This window comes from Hyperolius riggenbachi, chromosome 6 (assembly GCF_040937935.1).
Source record: "Hyperolius riggenbachi isolate aHypRig1 chromosome 6, aHypRig1.pri, whole genome shotgun sequence".
NCBI lineage: Eukaryota > Metazoa > Chordata > Amphibia > Anura > Hyperoliidae > Hyperolius > Hyperolius riggenbachi.
The window spans coordinates 382295143-382316269 of NC_090651.1; the positions used below are offsets into that span (position 1 = coordinate 382295143).

Consider the following 21127-nt stretch of genomic DNA (forward strand, 5'->3'; position numbering starts at 1 on the left):
CACAGACGTGATTCTGAAAGATACATCAGAGAGGTAATATGCAATTATTCTTGGTGAAAATTTATTGACAATCTATATATATAATAGAGTAAGTGCCTCAACCTTCGAGCAAGAAGAAGAAGTACTTTGCATGAGAAAATGTATGCATGCTCAATCACCACGTTTTAGGCTTCTTTTCCACGGACTGTTGAGCTGTGTGCTCAGCAAGCAGTTACCAGGCAGCAGTAAGCAGTTACCAGGCAGCAGCAAGCAGTTACCAGGCAGCAGCAAGCAGTTACCAGGCAGCAGCAAGCAGTTACCAGGCAGCAGCAAGCAGTTACCAGGCAGCAGCAAGCAGTTACCAGGCAGCAGCAAGCAGTTACCAGGCAGCAGCAAGCAGTTACCAGGCAGCAGCAAGCAGTTACCAGGCAGCAGTGAGCAGATACCAGGCAGCAACAAGCAGTTTCCAGGCAGCAGCAAGCTGTTACCAGGCAGTAGTGAGCAGTTGTAAGAGTTTGAGAGGCATGTTACTGCCTATCAACTGTCCGTGGAAAAGAGGCCTACCCTAGCAAGTCTGGCTTTGCAAATCTGGCCTAATTGGCTATTCATGAGGCAATGCTCATGCAAATATGCATTTGCTTTTGCATGCCAAACTATGCAGGGTCAAAAAACCAATACTGCAAAGCAGTCGCCCTGCTACATGCCAGTGATGAGCGAAAATGCAAAAATTTGTTTCGATAAATTTTTACCGAATTTTCGCCTAATTTCGTTTTGACAGGCAAATTTTCCATCTAATTTTTTCACGTTAATTTTCGCCTAAGGCCAGTCATTTTCACATTACTTGCGTATGATTGCGGACATTTTACCACATAAGGGCATTAGCACCCGCATTCAGAGAAGTTTCTTGCGCATTATTGTGGGCATTTTTCCGTATAAACGTCCGCATAGATTGAATTTCCATGCGGATTATTGTGGACATTTTTCCGCATAAGGGCATAAGCATCCGCATACAATGATTTTTCGATGCTGGTCGAAAACGCAAATATTTCTGAAGATTTTCGTAAAAATTCGCCAAAAAAACTAAAACGGGATTTTCGAGGCGAAAATTCGCAAGCAACACTGCTACATGCTACATTAGCACTATCCAGGAGCGCCACGGGGAGGATTCCCAATGCCCCCCTTTTATACAACTGGGGGGACCACAGGGTCCCAGGCTCTCTCACTGCCTGGGAACCACAGCGACACCCCGGAGGGGGAGGCACAGGCGACCCCCCCCCCCAAGCGTGGCCAGCGTCGGGGAGAGCCGTCCACACCCACCTCCCAATATTAAAAACAGGCACTTACCTTAACGTCCATTGCGTTCTGCTACATGCGCATTAACTTGGGGGCACCACATGAGAAAGGAGTGAAGCATGGGTCACCCCAAACTTTAGAGCTCAGGGCTGGCTCACATACAGCACTCCAGAGGGGGGGGGAGGACAGGTGCAGACAACTCACTCCAGGGCTCACACCACCGGAGCAAGCCATCCACCACCTGCCTCCAAAGGATACAAACTGCAAAAAATGCTTTCCATGAGAAAATTAATGCGCATGTAGCAGAACGCAATGGACGTTAAGGTAAGTGCCTGTTTTTAATATTGGGAGGTGGGTGCAGACGGCTCTCCCTGGCACTGGCCACGCTTGGGGGGGTCGCCTGCGGCACCTAGCCTCCCCCTCCGGGGTACCGCTGTGGTTCCCGCGGTCCCTCCGGTTGTATAAAAAGGGGCATTGGGAATAGGGATGCTCAAATTCGGCTTCGGGAGATATCTGGATTTTTTCTATCCGGATATCTCCCAGTAATGCTGTGCGGGCTGGGCGGGGGGGTCAAGCTTACCTCTCTGACGTCTTCTTCGGTCGTCCCTCGGCGCCTCCCACGATGAGCTCCATGCGCGTCACTTGATTACAAACACTTCCTCCTTCAACCCGGAAGGAGGAAGTGTTTGTAATCAGGTGACGGCCGCTTGGACCGCATCGTGGGAGGCGCTGAGGGACGACCGAAGAAGACGTCAGAGAGGTAAGCTTGACCCCCCCGCCCAGCCCGCACAGCATTACTGGGAGATATCCGGATAGCAAAAATCCGGATATCTCCCGAAGCCGAATTTGAGCATCCCTGATTGGGAATCCTCCCTGTGGCGCTCCTGGATAGTGCTAATGTAGCATGTAGCAGTGTTGCTTGCGAATTTTCGCCTAAGTCATTTTCGCATCGAAAATCCTGTTTTCGTTTTTTGGCGAATTTTCACGAAAATCTTCAGAAATATTTGTGTTTTCGACCAGCATCGAAAATTCATTGTATGCGGATGCTTATGCCCTTATGCAGAAAAATGTCCACAATAATCCGCATGGAAATATAGACTATGAATGTATTTTGTAGGTACTGATCTTTTGCAGGAACGGATCTTTTGCAGATAATGATCTTTTGAATGTGTACAGCAACTTTGTGTGCAGCATCTTGCAAATATTTCTATCTTATGGGGAGTTCAGCTCCATAGAATAGACTGTGTAGGTGTGGCTCTGATACTACATGGAAGGGGGTAAAATTGGTCTGTGATCTTTCATTTTTCCAAAGACTTTTATCTGATGTGTGTACCCACCTTTATTCTTCTTGCTTCAAGGTTGAGGCACATACTCTATTAGATAGATAGAAGATGCGGCGTATGCTACGACGCGGGACGGCTAGTTCAAAATGATTCTTTCAGAGCAGTATGTGAACTAATGACCTCTCCTCTGCCAGAGGAAAAGTAAATAGTCCAGGAACAGTTGAGATAATAAAAGTCAGATAACAGCCCTCTCCATGACTAAAGGTTTCATACACTGGCCCGATTTGCGCCCGTTTCGACAGCAGATTCGATCACTGGGATCGAATCTGCTGCCAATCATTCACGCTACACGCCGAATTTCAATCCTTTTCGTCCGATCCCGTCGATCGCGTCGTGCGGAAAATAACCGTCGATCGCCCGCGGGTAAAGATCGCATCGCTAGCGGCGTTCGAGTGCCCGACAACCGACGCAATAAAGCCGCATACATTACCTGCTCCGCCGGCGCGACTCCCGGGTCTCCGCTCTTCTCCGTCTCCGCTCTGGTCTGGTCTCCGGCATGCTTCCCTTCTTCCTGTCCCGGCAGGAAGTTTAAACAGTAGAGGGCGCTCTACTGTTTAAACTTCCCCCAGACAGGAAGAAGGGAAGCATGCCGGAGACCAGAGCAGACCAGAGCGGAGACGGAGAAGAAGAGCGGTGACCGGGGGCAGTCGCACCAGCGGAGCAGGTAATGTATGCGGGCGGGGGGAGCGGCGGCAGCACCACCACAACAGATTGTGATCAGTTTCAGGCTGAAATCGGTTCACAATCTGTTTGCAGTAAAGGTAGCCATACGATCCCTCTCTGATCAGATTCGATCAGATAGGGATCTGTCTGTTGGTCGAATCTGATGGCAAATCGACCAGTGTATGGCTACCTTAACTTAGTCGGAGAGCTTAATGGCTTGTTTGCATAGAGATAACAACTGGAGTTTCTCAACTCTTCCGGTACTGGAAACAATTAGACTGATGTATCTGATCTTAATGTTTTATTTCTTAGCTGTACTACACATACAAATCATAATATCATAATTTTTTTTTCGCTTCAGTGTCTCTTTAAGCAGATATCGATCAGATATTTGACACTTCCTCAGCTCTGCTACCTGTCCATGCTGGAAGGGGGAGACACACTGATAAAGGGGGATGCCTTTGTAGGCTTTTGTGAGGAGCAATGACCATGAACACACATTGCTGGACACTATTAACCCCTTCTCACCACTTGAAGAATTTTATTTCAGCAAGCAGATTAGTGTATACACTGAGGAGTTCATTGCAGCCCTCCTGTGAAGGAAATGGTCCAGTCTGCTCTATCTGACACACAATGGACTCCTCACAGTGAATCCAAAAATTAAAAAGCAGACCTATTGGTAACAGGCAAGATGTATCTCACCATGACAGATCATGAGAATATGCTAGCTACACTGCAGATCTCATATCAGAGCGACCCACTGCATGCTGTGACAGAACAGCGGCGCCCATTGCGGCGGGTATACAGGAAGTAATGGGAAGCGGCCTTCTTGTGGGAAGCGGCCACCAAGAAGGTAATGCAATCAGCGGCCGCAGGTAGAGGGGAAGGGAGGCGGCCGAGATGCTGCTCCTGCACCCCATGCTGCCTGACGCAAATGCGTCACTTGGCATCATGGGAGATCATTTTTCATCTTTTGTTTAAAATAACTTTTCAGCATTCTGCAATTAAGAAAGTACCAAAAACTAGTATTTATTTATTTATTGCTTCCTGATCGCTAAAAAAAGCATTTTATTGATAAGGTGCAAAAATATCACCTGGGAGAAAAAGGTGAATTGAATATGGGCCCTCATATTCAAGAGAACACAAGTAAGTTCTGAAGGAAAACTAAAGCTAAACTGAAGAAAAAGAGCAATTATATGTTGTGATTAGTCATATTTTATAGAGTCCAAGCATTAAAGTCTAAATCTGTCCCTGACAACCAGATACTGCAGAAGACAACTATGATGTCGATCTTTAGTTTTAGTGTGTTGTTTTTCTCCTAGCAAGCTCAGTACTGAAGCATGGCGTGATGTGCTTCACACATTACACTCATTCAAGTGGTTCTGTCTACAAATTAGCTTTCAGGACAAAGAGAACCACAAAAGAGGAGGTGAAAAATAAGTGGGCTAAACTCCTCAGTGTGGCGGCCCTGTTACAGGCGATGTCGGTTTTTACACTCTTATAGTAATTTCTTTTTGGCAGAGTCAAGCTGGATCCTGCTTCACAGATGGCGTCAGTGGTGCAGCCATATAAACTTTCCGTTACTGTGGTGAAATCTGCAACACACAAGAGATATGGATCAGGAACCCGGTTAGTGCAAAAATAGGTCTTTGGCATCATTTGCAGCCACGTGTTTGTTAGCAGCTGACACATGGGCCCATATGCAATTAACATTTTCTCCTGAGTTTTCGGTGATATTGTCACGCATTGTCATAATCTGACTTTTAAACCACCAGTAAGTCCCGGTTTAAATTAGCATTTTGTTTGCGGATCGGAACCGGGCCGTATACTGTACAAACGGAATGGACACAAACTGATCCAATGTTAATCTATGGGACCGTACACATCCGTACGTCCGGATACATTACCTACGTTCCGGTCCCCGGATCGAAAAAATGCTGCAGGTCCTAATATTCCGGATCGTTGCTCCCTGCGGACCTGAAATGGAAGGTTTTGCAGGGCAATAGGAACAAGTAGAAAACGGAACTTATCCGTGATGAAAAACTAACTATAACAAGTAACTTGTCTATATATCTTATCTAAAGTTTAGATAGTTTACACAGCAAATCTAGCTGCAAACAGCTTCAACAGTGTATGATTATTTATTGCTGTGATACAATGAGAGCGGCCATGTTCTGTTTGTAAATATTGTCACAGGCAAGCTGATAGCATTTGCATCTGCAGACCTCAGCTCAATCCCCTCTACTCCTCCCTCCTCCCCTCTGCCTCTGAAATTTCTGGCTAGTAATCTCCTCCTCCTGCCCAGACTGAGCTCCCATGAGCCCTTGCTACAGTGCCAAGGCTCTCCAAAAAGTTGTGGGCGAGGCTTGTGTATAGGGAATTAGGGTAATAAAACAAAACAAAAAAAGTATTTGGCTTGAGAAATGCCCTGTAAACTATATGAAAGGAACACAATTATGCAATGTGTAAAAGTTTATCTCGAATCCACTTTAACAACACACTGGCTATAAAAACGGACCTTTCTAGCCTCTTCCTGTGTACTCTCTATGGTACAGCGGCCATCTTGGCTTGTTTGGCACATGGGCCTAGCAGTGCTGCAGGAGTGGGATCCATCCCAGTTCATTGATTTCTGGAAAGAGATGGAAGACATCAGGCCATACAGCATCTAGGACCTGATTGTCCAAGCAACCTTTCAAGGAGTAGATGGTGCACCCACCACCATCTCCTGCGAAGAGCAGGCCTCCGTCACACATAGTAGTAGGTTAAAATTAAAAACGAGGCTATTCCAAGCCAGAAGCTGTAGAAATACACTGGATCCATTGTCCAAACAGCAAGCTCTCTCCTCAACAATGACCACAATGTATTTAAAGCGGAATATAACCCTGCATTTCTACTTTGCTCTAAAACATTATTTACAGCATATTATATGCAAAAAGCATTTTTTTTTTACTAGACCAGCATTGGAAGAGTTAAAAACAGAGGTTTAAAGTTCCGTGGAGAGATATGCAGAAGTTCAGATTGTTACATTCTATTTAGTTAAATGTATCTATTGAGAACTGTTACACACTCTTTGGCTGTCCTCCAGCTCCTTCTCAGTCAGAGAGAGTAAGTCAAATTCAACACTTAGATACATTTATGTAAACAAAATGTATCTATGTCAGCTTCGGATGCGTCTGCAGAAATCTCCAGGAACTTTAAAGCTCTGTGTAACCCTTCCAATGCTGGTCTAGTAAAAAAAATGCTGGTTGCATATATTATGCTGTAAATAATGTTTTAGAGCAAAGTTGAAATGCAGGGTTATATTCTGCTTTAAAAACCATTTAGAGCTCTGGTGTATATATAGCTATCTTTAATGCTAATTTTAGAACTTCCCCTTTAAAATGGAAACTGACACAAAACGTATGAAAAACAGATACAAACGGAGCCGAAACGGACCGGAAACGGATTTAAACCGGTCCGCAACAAATCCGTTTGAACAGACAACGGATCCATTGGAACTGACAGTTTTGGCACGAAACGCTAATGTGAACCGGGCCTAAGCAAGAAAATACTCAAAATCATTTTGATAGTACTTTTTCACCAACATTAGGTACTTCTTTCTATTGTAAAATGCTGAAAGGTTAGTTTAAAGAGAACCCGAGGTGGGTTTGAAGAATGTTATCTGTATACAGAGGATGGATCTGCCTATACAGCCCAGCCTCTGTTGCTATCCCAAACCCCACTAAGGTCCCCCTGCACTCTGCAATCCCTCATAAATCACAGCCATGCTGTGAGGCTGTGTTTATATCTGTAGTGTCAGTCTCAGCTGCTCCCCCCCGCCTCCTGCATAGCTCCGGTCCCTGCCCCCGTCCCTTCCCTCCAATCAGCAGGGAGGGAAGGGATCCAGGCGGGGACTGGAGTTCTGCAGGAGGCGGGGAGAGCAGCAGACTGACACTATAGAGATAAACACAGCCAGCTCTGACAAGCTGTTTGTCAGCAGCGTGGCTGTGATTTATGAGGGATTGCAGAGTGCAGGGGGACCTTAGGGGGGTTTGGGATAGCAACAGAGGCTGGGCTGTATAAGCAGATCCAGCCTCTGTATGCAGATAATATTCTTTAAACCCACCTCGGGTTCTCTTTAAAGAGAAGATGAAAATTATCTCCTAGAAAACAACTAAGGAGAAAAAAAGTGAATTGCATATGGCCCATTGTGTGGTTACTGTGCAACGGGAAACCACTGCATACCCTGTCTAGCAAGCGGCTGTCAGGTTTACAAGTTACTTAGGGTTAACAGCTTGAGGGACAAAGAAAATTATTAGCTGACCCATGGGCAATGGATCATTTTCACAAATTGTGATCGATTGATTAAAAACTTTTCTTGGATGGCTTTTCTGACTGATCCCTTCTTTCCTCAGGTTTCCGTATTCATTGATTGGTTGGCTGTATATATCAGAGCAGATAAAAATGGCGCAGTATGGGTGTTAGCAAAAATGATGCCATGGTTGGCTGCAACAGTAAAAAGAGCGATTAACGGCAATTAAGTTAAATAATGGCGCTCAAAAATAGCGGGCACAATTAATCAGTCGCTATAATTTAACTTCATTGCAGCTAACCGCGCCTTTTACTTTTGCTGCCTATGTCAGTAGGGGGTAGTTTAGGGAACTAAGGTTATGCAGGGGTTGGGGGGACAAAGGGTGTTAAGGTTAGGCCCTTACTTGTCTGCTTGTTCGGTACTGAAGTGAAACTGAAGTGTAATGGTCGACGTATTGGAGTGTTGTGGATAACCCTTAACCACTTCACCCCCTAGGGGTTTTTACTCTAACAGACCAGAGCAGTCAGTGCTCCTCCCTTTTTGCCAATAACTTTATTACTACTTATCACAACAAAATGATCTATACCTCGTTGTTTTTCGCCACCAATTAGGCTTTCTGTGGGTAGTACATTTTGCTAATATTTTTTTATTCTAAATACATTTTAACACGAAAAATAAGAAAAAAAAAACCATTATTTCTCATTATACGTCCATTCTAGTTTTAAAATAAAACGTTCTGCTGTGGATAAAACCCACACTTTTCACTTTCCCATCTGTCCCGATTATTACAACATTTAAATGATGTCCCTATCACAATGTGGCAACAGTATATTGTTTGGAAATATAGGTGTTAGTTTTTCAGGTGTTTTTTTTTTTTTTTTTAATTCGTTCCCTATTAATTACAAGCCCCTATGTAGTAAAGTAATAGTAGCAGTAATGCAGTAAATAGTTGCCTGACTCCCCAAGGCAAGTATTTTATTTTTAATGATATTTTATTTTTTTTTTTGGAAGTGTAAGTTATTAATTGTATTAATATTTAATTATAAGTGTATGTGTATGTATGTCTGTGTAATTTTACGTTTTGGCCCCTAGATGGTGCTGCAACTCTCTCCTGTTTTATAGGAAGTGTTCATTTTTTTATTTTTTTTTACATTTTACTGCCTCTGAATGCTTTCTGTTTTGTGAATGAACATGGCTTCTGATCGGGGTACTGCCCATTCATTCCAGGCATTGTGACCGGGTAGAGGAGTGCTTGATCCTTTTCCTCAATCATGGATCGGGATTTTAATAGTTTTTTTGTGCTTTGTTTAAAATAATATTCCTATTTCAGCTCTCTCCTTCTGGCAGATGTACCTACCTTGTTTCTCAGTTCTCATGTAGTGTATGCAGCGTTTTTCCTCTCCGGTGCACTTTAAATTCTTGCGGCCTAGACACCGATCAGAGTTGGGGACAAAGCAAGCTGGACAGGTTAGCCCGTTGTCCTCGTCACTGATGTTTGGCACTAAGGACAGGAGAGATAACATTTTGTTATACAAGAAAAAATAAAGATATGGCAAATGTCAATGTAAGGGATTGAATAGGGATTGAATAAACATCAAGTTGTTTTGCAGCAAAGACCTGTCTTAGACTGTTTTCAACCCTAATGAGGGCTGTACAGAGACCCTGTTCAGCTTCCAACCAAGCAGTGTATTCTGCTCTATGTAGAGAGGAACAACTGGCATACTAAATATGTCCCATTGTCTGTGCTTACCCAGCCCCCTCCACCCAAGGAAACGGCTAGCTTATGTGCTGTTGCCCCACTTTCCCCTTAGATCAGGCTGCTCTGATATAGCAGAGAAGCATGTCTGTACAGCACTTGTGCCCAAACTATTACCCTTATGATCGGTGCACAAACATTAAGGGCAACAGTTACCATGACTGTGTGTGCGCACCTTTATAGAAGGTTTGGGAGTTAGAACGAGGGATGGTTTAAAGGACAACTGTAATAAGAGGAATATGGAGGCTGTCATATTTATTTCCTTTTCTGACATTTTTGTCAAATATGACAAAACTAGGTGATGACCCAGCGTTGCCCGGGTATATATTTGGCTGGTGTTGGCTCTGCCCACTTTTTCTAACCCTAACACACAATTACTCAGTGATCTAGTTTATGAGCTTTGCTGTCTTTGGCATCAATCATTTGCATTGAAATGAAACAAATCTGATTGGCTGTTTGTGGCTCCACCCCTTTTCTGAATTTTAACCCCAGTCACCCAATGGCCAACTGTACCAGGTTTGAGGCCTGTGCCATTAACATTGCAAGGAAGGCAGCAATGAAATATTCCCCTTGAAAATCAATAGGTGAATTTTGATTGGCTTTTGTAGGCTCCACCCACTTTTCTGAATATTAATCTCAGACACCCAGTGACATGACTGTGTAAAGTTTGAGAACCCTGCCATTAACAGTGTAAGAATGGCTGCAGTTTATATTTTCCCAGTGAAATGTGTATTTGTCTCCGCCCACTTTTTGGTTATGGGGACAAAAAGTATCCTATATGTTACTCCAGGTAATGTACTATGTGTGTGCCAAATTGCATTCAAATCCGTTCAGCCATTGTTGCGTGATCGAGTAACAAACATCCAAACTTTCATATCCTACTAATATAATAAATGGGAAAGTTCAGATGTTTGGATGTTCGGATGTTTGGATGTTTGTTACTTGATCACGCAAAAATGGCTGAACGGATTTGAATGAAATTTGGCACACACATAGTACATTACCTGGAATAAAGTATAGGATACTTTTTATTCCCATAACCAAAAAGGGGGCGGAGACAAATACAAATGTCACTGAGAAAATGTAAACTGCAGCAATTCTTACACTGTTAATGGCAGGGTTCTCAAACTTTGCACAGTTGGTCATTGGTTGACTGGGATTAATATTCAAAAAGGTGGGTGGAGTCTACAAAAGACAATCATAATTCACCTATTGATTTTCAAGGGGAATATTTACATTGCTGCCATTCTTGCACTGTTAATGGCACAAGCCTCAAACCTGGTACAGTTGATCATTGGGTGACTGGGGTTCAATTTCAGAAAGGGGGTGGAGCCACAAACAGCCAATTAGATTTGTTTCATTCCAATGCAAATTATTGATGCCAAACACCGCAAATCTCACATACTTGGCAATTGAGTAATTGATTAATTGTGTGTTAGGGTTAGAAAAGTGGGCACAGCCAACACCAGCCAAATACATAATCGGGCAACACGGGGTCATAAGTGGGCGGAGACAAATACAAATGTTACTGGGAAAATGTAAACAGCAGCCATTCTTACACTGTTAATGGCAGGGTTCTTAACCTCCTTGGCGGTTAATTTTTTCTGCAAAAATTGCAGAATTCCAATTTTTTTTATTTTTTTTTTTAAAGTTTCATGTAAAGCTACCAGAGTGGTAGCTACATGAAACACCACTAGAGGGCGCATGTGGCCCTCTAGTCCGATCGCCGCCGGCAACAATAGCAAACAGGGGAACGCGTATACAACGCGTTCCCCTGTTTGGCTTCTCCTGTCGCCATGGCGACGATCGGGATGACGTCATGGACGTCAGCCGACGTCCTGACGTCAGGGACACACGATCCAGCCCATAGCGCTGCCCGGAACTCATTGATCCGGGCAGCGCAGGGCTCTGGCGGGGGGGGCCCTCTTCAGCCGCTGCGTGCGGCCGATCGCCGCAGAGCGGCGGCGATCAAGCTGTGCGCGCGGCTAGCAAAGTGCTGGCTGCGCGCACAGCAATTTACAAAATGAAAATCGCCCCACCAGGGGCTGAGATCTCCCCCTGCGCGGCATAGCCCGAGCTCAGCTCGGGCTTACCGCCAGGGAGGTTAAACTTTACACAGTTGGTTACTGGGTGACTGGGATTAATATTCAGAAAAGTGGGTGGAGCCTACAAAAGCCAATCAAAAATTACCTATTGATTTTTCAGGGGAATATTTAATTGCTGCCATTCTTGCACTGTTAATGGCACAAGCCTAAAACCTGGTACAGTTGATAAATGGGTGACTGGGGTTTAAATTGATAAAAGGGGGTGGAGCAAAAAAAAACAGACAATCTTATTTGTTTCATTTTAATGCAGGTTATGGATGCCAAAAACCGCAAAGCTCACAAACTTGGTCATTGAGTAATTGTGTGTTAAGGTTAGGAAAAGTGGGCGCATCCAACACCAGCCAAATACATAATCAGCCAATACCAGGTCATCAGTGGGTGGAGACAAATACACATCTCACTGAGAAAATGTAAACTGCAGTAATTCTTACACTGCTAATGGTAGGGTTCTCAAACTTTGCACAATTGGTCACTGGGTGTCTGGGATTAACATTCAGAAAAGTGGTTGGAGCCTACAAAAGCTAATCAAAATTCACCTATTGATTGTCAAGAGGGAATATGTAATTGCTGCCATTTTTGCACTGTTAATGGCACAAGCCTTATACCTGGTACAGTTGGTCATTGGGTGACTGGCGTTCAAATTTAGACAAAGGGGTGGAGCCACAAGCAGCCAATCAGATTAGTTTAATCTCAGTGCAAATTATTGATGCCAAAGACCACAAAGCGCACAAACTTGGTCATTGAGTAATTGTGTGTTAGGGTTAGAAAAAGTAGGCGGAGCCAACACCAGCCAAATACATACCCGAACAATGTTAGGAAATAAGTGGGTGTAGAAAAATACAAATTTCATTGGGAAAATGTAAACTGCAGCCATTCTTACACTGTAAATGGTAGGGTTCTCAAACTTTGCACAGTTGGTCACTGGGGGACGGGGATTAATATTCAGAAAGGTGGGTGGAGCGTACAAAAGCCAATCAAACTCCACATATTGATTTTTCAGGGGAATATTTAATTGCTGCCATTCTTGCACTGTTAATGGCACAAGCCTCTTGCACTGTTAATCACCTGTACCTGGTACAGTTGGCCATTGGGTGATTGGGGTTCCAATTTAGAAAAGGGGTGGAGCCACATCCAATCAGATTTATTTTATTTCAATGCAAATTATTGATGCCAAAGACTGTAAAGCTCACAAAACTTTGTCATTAAGTAATTGTTCTAATTGGGTTAGGAAAAGGGGGCGGGGCCAACACCAGCCAAATACGTACCCGGGCAATGCCGGGCGTCCAGCTAGTTTATAATATTAGTAAGATTAGGTGCATGCTTGTTTCTGATGTGGTTCAGACACTGCTGCAGCCAAATAGATCAGCAGAGCTGCCAGGCAACTGGTATTGTTTAAAAGGAAATAAATATGGCAGCCTCAAATCCCTCACATCACAGTTGTCATTTAAATATAGAATTGCTGCTGCAGCCACGACAAGCTTTGACACACCATAAAGGCCTGCTTCAAGAGAAGAGGAAGTTGCTGATGGACTGGAGGGGTAAGAGTGAGGCTACTGACTATGCTGGGGTAGATGGGGGTTGGTGGTCTTGAGGCCATGATGAGGATATTGAAGATGCTAGGGAGTGATTGGGGGTTGCTGAGTGGGCAGGCCGAAACCAAGATTGCAGTGGGGAGTTGGCGTGTGAACCAGATGCTCAAGGAGTTTTGAGGCAAAAGGGAGGAGGGAGATAAGTAGGTTGGGCGGTAGTTGGAGGGTAGTGAGGGGTTTGAGGGAGGGTTTCTTGAGCAGGGGTATTACGGTGGCCTGCTTGAAGTCTGAGGGGAAGGTGCCTGTGGATAGGGAGAGGTTAAACAGGGTAGTGAGGACTGGGGCCAAAGCCAGGAAGTGCGGACGGAGTAAGTCAGAAGGGACGGGGTCAAGGAGTGAGGTAGTAGTATTGGAAGTCTGCAGAAGATGGTTGACTTCCTCAGTGGTAGGAGTGAAGGAGGTGAGGGGAGGATAGGGCGGAGGAGGAGCTGGATGGGAGGGGGTGGGAGGTGAGGATTGAAGGCTGGATCTTTCCTGACAGATGGAGACAATTTTGTTGGTGAAGTGGGTGGCTAAATCTGAGGCAGAGAGGGAAGAAAAGGACGGTGGGGGTTTAAGCAGGAAGTTGAAAGAAGCAAAGAGATGTCGGGGGTTGGAAGATGACCTTGGTGAAGTATTCCTGCTTCGCATCACCAAGCGCAGTGTGGAAATGCAGCAGGTTAGCCTTGTACTGTGGGAAATCCTGGTTGAGTAGAGTTTTCCTCCATTTCCATTCAGTGGCGCGTGTTACCCTCTGGAGGTTGCGAGTATGGGTGGTGCGCCAGGCCTGGGGGTTAGGGGGGCGGTTGAGGCAGAATATTTGGGGAGCGGCTTCCTCTAGGGCCAATGAGAGGGTTTGAGATAGGGGCATACAGATGGTCTGGAGGGGAGAGAGGTAAGCTATTGAGGATGTGGGCGTGGATATGGAGAGAGGGGCTTCTGATGGTCTGGAGTGAAGGGGTTAAGCAATTGAGTGTAGGGGATGGAGAGGGGTTCACTCAGGCTCTGGAGAGGGAAAGTTAGGTTATTGAGAATACAGCGATGGGGGTGGGTTACTGAGGGTGCTGAGTATGGACAGAGAGACTTATTTAGAGTTTAGGGGTGAAAGGAGGTGACTGAGTGTTGGGTGAAAGAGAATGAACACTACCTGATCGCGTATCCCAGTGCTGCCGGCTAGCACATTAACCCCTTAGATACTTACAGGCCGGAAAAGGTGGCTGGCACACATTCCTGTCACAGCAGGTGGTGTTGATCACAATAACTTTAGTTGAGCTTCGGATAGTCCCGGTTCGGCTGCACTCACTGGACTTCCCACACCGTCTGGTGATCTCAAATTCATCCCTTCCATCTGAAACCGAAGACTGGATAATGGCCTATCTCTGATAGCAATGCTCTATCTCTTATATACTTATCATATGAATGTATCAGACAAGCTCTATATTGCTAATCAATAGTGGTGGGCAGAAACGACGGCCATGCATAATTACGCAAACAGAAGGTATTTGCGATAATTCCGTGTTAAAGAGAACCTGTAACAAAAAAAAAGTATCCTGGGGGGTACTCACCTCGGGAGGGGGAAGCCTCAGGGTCCCAATGAGGCTTCCCTCTCCCCTGTAGCTGCAGGCAGTCCAGCGCTGGCTCCCCCGGAGTGTCCCGGAATCCTCCCTCGACAAGCCTGACAAGCGCTGCGCCTGTGCTGGAGGCGGGAAGGTAAATATTTACATTGCTGCTGTTCGGGGAGCTTTATCACCGCCGCCGTTGGACCGAGGAGGACGGGGGAAGCCTCAATAGGATCCGGAGGCTTACCCCACCCGAGGTGAGTACCCCCCGGGGAGGTTTTTTTTTTTGTTACAGGTTTTCTTTCAAGAGGAACTCCAGTGAAAATAATGTAATAAAAAAGTGCTTAATTTTTGCAATAATTATGTATAAATGATTTAGTCAGTGTTTGCCCATTGTAAAATCTTTCCTCTCTCTGATTTACTTTCTGACATTTATCACATGCAAAAGTCCAAGTTTGGTTAGCACACCAATAGAGTTCCAAATGCATTTGTATTTCTTACTGCATTTGTCAGCACTGATTTGTCAGTACTCAGTGCTGACAAATGCACTAAGAAATAAAAATGCATTTAAAACTATAAGCTTGCTAACCAAACTTGGACTTTTGTATTGAATTGGAGGGTGCTTTGCATCCTGGTTATGCACCCTAAGTACACCCACGGTAAGGTGTGCTATCTCCAAACCCACTACTGCACATTTATCACGTGGTGACATTTTTACTGCTGGCAGGGGATGTCACTGGAAGGAGATGCTGCTTGATTTTTTGGCAGTTGGAAACCGTCAGAAAAGTGCAGCAAGGCTCCCACAAAAGTGCAACAAGGCTCCCACAGTGTGATGCAAGTACCTCAGAGCTGAGGCGCTGACATCACACTGTGGGAGGGGTTTCACCACAATATCAGCCATACAGAGCCCCCTGATGATCCGTTTGAGAAAAGCAATAGATTTCTCATGGGGAGGGGGGGGGGGGGTATCAGCTACTGATTGGGACAAAGTAAACTCTTGGTTACGGTTTCTCTTTTTACAAGAACATCTGTTGTTACCCACAATGCACACTGCTACTGAATATGCAAATGATCTCTTATGCACCTGAAGCCAGGTCTTACATTCACAACCGCTGGTGTATAGCAAGCCTATAGCCTGAAAGTCGGAAACAGGCTGTCTGCATGTTGGGTTGGTGTGGCTCTGTAAAATGTAAGGCTATAGGCCTGCTATACACCAGTGGTCCGTTATACCTGGCTTCAGCGGCATAAGGAGATCATTTGCATATTCCATAGAGGTGCATTGTGGGTCACCTCAGATGTTCAGAAATACCTTCTGTTATAAGAAGGCAAAAACTCACTTGCTCCCTGCACACTGCATGCAATTACAATTCCGCTTTTTAATCGGTTTTTACATCCGATTCCGATTCTTAACCTCCCTGACGTTCTATTAAGATCGCCAGGGCGGCTGCGGGAGGGTTTTTTTTTTATTTAAAAAAAACTATTACATGCAGCCAACTGAAAGTTGGCTGCATGAAAGCCCACTAGAGGGCGCTCCTAGTGTGTACTCCGGCGATCAGAAGTAACAAGGAAGGCTGCAATGAGCAGCCTTCCTTGTTTCCCTTTCCTCATCGCCATGGCGACGAGCGGAGTGACGTCATGGACGTCAGCCGACGTCCTGACATCTGCCGCCTCTGATCCAGCCCTTAGCACTGGTCGGAACTGTTTGTTCTGGCTGCGCTGGGCTCGGGTGGCTTGGGGGACCCTCTTTCCCCGCTGCACGCGGCGATCAGGTAGCACACGCGGCTGGCAAAGTGCCGGCTGCGTGTGCTCCTTTTTATTTGAAACGAATCGGCCCAGCAGGGCCTGAGCGGCACCCTCCGGCGGTACTGGACGAGCTAAGCTCGTCCAGACCTCTAAGGAGGTTAATCTTTACTGCATGCTGCGTTTTTTGATCTGTTTTTCTGTTGAATGTATTCAGGGAAAATCGGAATTGTAAATCGGAATCAGAAACGGATTTACAGTGTGCAGGGAGCCTTAGCTTCATTTATGAAATCGTTTTTTATACACATTTTTTTTAAAACACACCTAAAGTGAGAGGGATATGAAGGCTGCCATATTGATTTTCTTTTATATAATGCACATTCCCTGGCAGCCCTGCTGATCCTCTGCCTCTAATACTTTTAGCCATAGACCCTGAACAAGCATGCAGCAGATCAGGTGCTCTGACTGAAGTGTGGCTGGATTTGCCACAGGTGTGTGGGATTCAGAGAGTTTAGCGGAATGCCAGGCAACTGGCATTGTTTAACAGGAAATACATCTCACCTATCCCAGGTGTCCTTTCAGTGGCGTAGCTAACGAGCTGTGGGCCCCGATGCAAGTTTTACATTGGGGCCCCCCCAAGCACTCTATACATAACAATTGATACGGCGCACCAAAACCTGCCAATGGCAACTACAGTGTCAGAGGTGCAAGAACGGGATGGGGAACAGTTTGTTAGTGATTACTACTATTCACGGCATCTATAGAAGTGATTATTATGAGCACAGGACCAATAGAGAGCTAATAATGTAGTTGAGGGAGAGCCCTTCGGGGCCCCTCTGGCCCAAGGGCCCCGATGCGGTCGCTACCTCTGCACCCCCTATTGCTACGCCCCTGTGTCCTTTAGGTAAAGCATGCATACTGGAAAAAATTACCATATATATTCCTGACTCTTTCAAATAAACAGACATCTTCAGAGGGTGAACACAGATAATCCAGGGAGCCGCAGTTTTCAACATTGTAATCGTGACAAATGCCACACCAGATAAAAAAACCTGGAAGAAAAAAGAGTTATAAGTAAATTAATATAATCCGGAGCAGAAGAATGAAGATGTCACACAGTGCTGCCACAGATGGCTTGTCTGAACACTGTTTTTTCACCCTTAAAGCGGTATAAAACCCTGACGTAATATTCAATAAAAACATGTTTTCCTACTTTTTATATGCCATACGGTTATCATATTTGCATTTGTGCATAAGTATTAGTATTCATTTAGAAATTACAAGTTCCCAAAAGTACATTTTTTTTCTTTGAGAGCTGACTTTGCATTTTATTCATAACTGGTTTTATTCATTATGTATTGAAGGCAGAAATGTTTTGAGTGTCTGTCTGTGTCCAGGAGCTTTTGCACTGTCAGAGAATTTGTCACATTCCTCACTTGATACATTTAAGTAAACACAAGATAACATTATCTCCACTTTCAGATGCGTCCAGATTTCTCTGCATTGAAGTTTCAAGTTCTGTGTGTAACCCTTTGAATGCTGTTCTAGTAAAAAAAAAAATGCTGGTTGTATACAATGTGCTGTAAATCATTTTTTAGCGGGAAGAAGAAATGCTGGGTTTTATTCCCCTTTAAAACAGTGTACACAGTTGACATTATGGTCACTCAGCAGGGATCAGAACACGATCGCCAGAGTGTGAAAAAAGGGCGCCAGGAAAAAAGGGCCTGGCTGGATAACGAAATGGCGCCGGTGGATAACGAATTCTTAGTAACGGTAAACATTGTTAAAGAACTTAGTTAATGATAAATATCATTTTTAAAACAGATGGGAGATAATAAAAAAAATATATTAACCGTTTCCAGACCGACGCAGTTGAAATCTACGTCCTGCATGTAGCAGCGCGGATCTGACAGTCACAGGACGTAGATTTCAACAATCGTTGCCGCGCAGGGCGATAGGCATGAACGCGGTACCCCCTGATTGGCGTCAAGTCCTGGGGTGTGTTTTGCAGGAGCTCTGCTCCGTCATCAGTCTCCCAGCGGTGATCGCTGCTTGGTGACTGTTAGATGGCAAAACCACTGTCTACTTACAACGTACAGCGCTGCGATCTAAGGCAGCGATGTAATGGGGACAGCCGTGTCACGCGACTGTCCCCTACAGAGCAACGAGAGCAATCGGCTGTCATAGGCTGCTGCCTATGACCGCCGATCGCAGTGAATGGCTGGCGGGGGCATCTCTAGCTAAGAGTGCACGGAGGGTGTAGCCACTGCCCGCCAGGAACAGGTGAGTGATTGATTCTGCTACATGTTAGGGAGCCCCAGGGAGCAGTGAGGTAATGACCATGAAGGGGCGATTGAGTTGGGGGCCCTGCTTCAGTTCGTCTCAGGGCCCCTTAAACCGACCCTGGGTGTAAGTACCAGAAATATTGCCATGCGCTGTCTCTGCATCTCAATTTTTGCCATTAGTGAATCAAACCTTATGTAACTTCGACTTGGCTCACCTGGTTTTAGATCTATGTTGCTGTTCACTTTAAAGCATTCAAAAGTTTCTACAGATCCTGGAAAAGCTAAAAAGCTCAAAGATCGGTTCTCTTTGCAGACGTTCTCACTGGCACAACCGCTGCCGACACTTTTTTTGAACCCTGTAATGAGGAGATAAAACAAGAGAACATAACCTGAAAGATCTCTAAACAATTCATCTGAATTCCTCAGACCCCCTCTATAGTGATGGTCGTAATCTGCTGATTAGGAATACACACAATTTTGAATACATTTTCACAGTTATAGCAATATGTAATTACGATTTGGGTATTCAGCTGATTTTGTGCAATCCATTCATAATTTCACATCATTTTCACATTATTTTATGTCGACTTTAGTGAAAGCCTCATACATGCTATCATCGCCAAAATTGCTACATATGTTAACCTCCTTAGCGGTATGGACGACTTAATACGTCCATTACCGCCGGAGGTCGCCGCTCAGGCCCCGCTGGGCCGATTTGAATAATTTTTTTTAAACACGCAGCAAGCACTTTGCTTGCTGCGTGTCTCACCTGATCGCCGCCGCCCGCCGCCGATCCGCCGCCGCCCGCCGCGATGCAGGGCCCCCCCAGGCAAGACCCCTGCGCTGCCTGGCCAATCAGTGCCAGGCAGCGCTGAGGGGTGGATTGGGTCTCCCTGTGACGTCACGACGTCGCCGACGTCACAACGTGCGTTGCCATGGCGATGGGGGAAGCCCTAAAGGAGATCCCGTTTCAGAACGGGATTTCCTTATGGCTTACAGCGCCGGCGGCGATCGGAGGGGTGAGAGGAATGCGGAAGGGAGGGGGGCATCATGTAGCTAGCGCTAGGCTAGCTACATGATTGAAAAAAAAATTAAAAAATAGCGCTGCGCTGCCCCCTGGCGATCTTTAACCACTTCAGCCTACAGCTTCAAAAATCTTATGCATCCGAGCAATGTTCACCTCCCATTCATTCGCTAATAACTTTATCGCTACTTATCAAAATTAATTGATCTATATCTCGTTTTTTCCGCCACTAATTAGGCTTTCTTTAGGTAGTACATTTTGCTAAGAGCCACTTTACTGTAAATACATTTTAACAGGAAGATTAAGATAGAAATGGAAAAAAATCATTATTTCTCAGTTTTGGCCATTATAGTTTAAAATTAATACATGCTACAGTAATTAAAACCCATGCATTTTATGTGCCCATTTGTCCCGCTTATTACACCATTTAAATTACGTCCCTATCACAATTTATGGCGCAGATATTTTATTTAGAAATAAAGGTGCATTTTTTCAAATTGCGTCCATCACTATTTACAAGCTTATAATTTTAAAAAATTTAATAAGATACTCTCTTGACATGTATATTTAAAAAGTTCAGACCCTTAGGTAACTATTTATGTAGTTTTTTTTTTTTAATTGTAATTTTTTTAATTTTTTTTTTTTAATACAAAAATGTATTTGGGTAATTTTAGTTTGGGAGGTAAATAGCCAATTTTAGATGTAATATAATGTATGTTTTATTCAATACAGGTATGTGGGTGCAGTTTACTATTTGGCCACAAGATGGCCACATTCAAAAAATTCCTGGATGCGAACAATGTCGCATCTAGGAACTAAAATGAAGAGAAGAAGTTTCCTGGGGGCAGAAATACCACGCTCTCTGATGAGAAAGCGTTGGTATTTCTGCCGGGGACTTAGATCGGTGAATGGGAATTATATTCCCATTCACTGATCGGGGGGGGCAGCGGGAGGCAGCGGGAGCGCGCGCGGGCGCGCGCCCGATCGCGCGCACCACACGGCTGCAGCACCACCGCCTATCTGGACGGATATATGTGTCCAGATATGGCAAAGTGGTTAATAGAACGCCAGGGAGGTTAAAGGAGAAGAACAAGGCAAAACAAAACAAAAATCAAGAAAATCTATTTTTAAAATGCAAAGGAAAGATGTTTTTTTAAACTCAGAAAAATAACAGTTTAACTAGTTACCGCACCGCAGGCGGTATATCTACGTCCTGCAGGACTTCATCTGAAGTCCCAGGGACGTAAATCTTAGTCTATTGCAGTGATCGCCACTGTGCGTACTCCCCGTTCGCTCCCGTGTGGGCTCCTTGTCGCCACCCACATGGTTCCCATTCACTGATCTAAGTGCCCGTAATCAATAAATACCAGCATCAATACGTTGCCAGCGTTCATTGATAAAAATGAAAGTGTACCATACATGCGTTACTTTCTGTAATGTTGTAACGTGTGTAGGCAGTAAAAAGAAAATAATTCGAATAAAGTTTGGGGGACAATTAGTGGTCACAAAAGTAAAATACAA

General features: G+C 44.8%; 1 protein-coding gene across 2 annotated transcripts in view; it reads right to left on the reverse strand.

Annotated features, from left to right (window-relative positions):
- Positions 1 to 4434: 4434 nt before the first annotated feature.
- Positions 4435 to 21127, reverse strand: part of LOC137523104 (uncharacterized) — a 72982-nt gene continuing 56289 nt past the window's right edge. For both annotated transcript variants that reach the window (XM_068243321.1, XM_068243322.1), the window contains exons 5-8: positions 18798 to 18938; positions 17230 to 17349; positions 8927 to 9070; positions 4435 to 4873 (exon numbers count right to left, since the gene is read on the reverse strand). In XM_068243321.1, the coding sequence (XP_068099422.1) occupies positions 4665 to 4873; positions 8927 to 9070; positions 17230 to 17349; positions 18798 to 18938 (614 nt within the window). In that variant the 3' untranslated portion in view covers positions 4435 to 4664. The remainder of the gene's footprint in view (positions 4874 to 8926; positions 9071 to 17229; positions 17350 to 18797; positions 18939 to 21127) is intronic.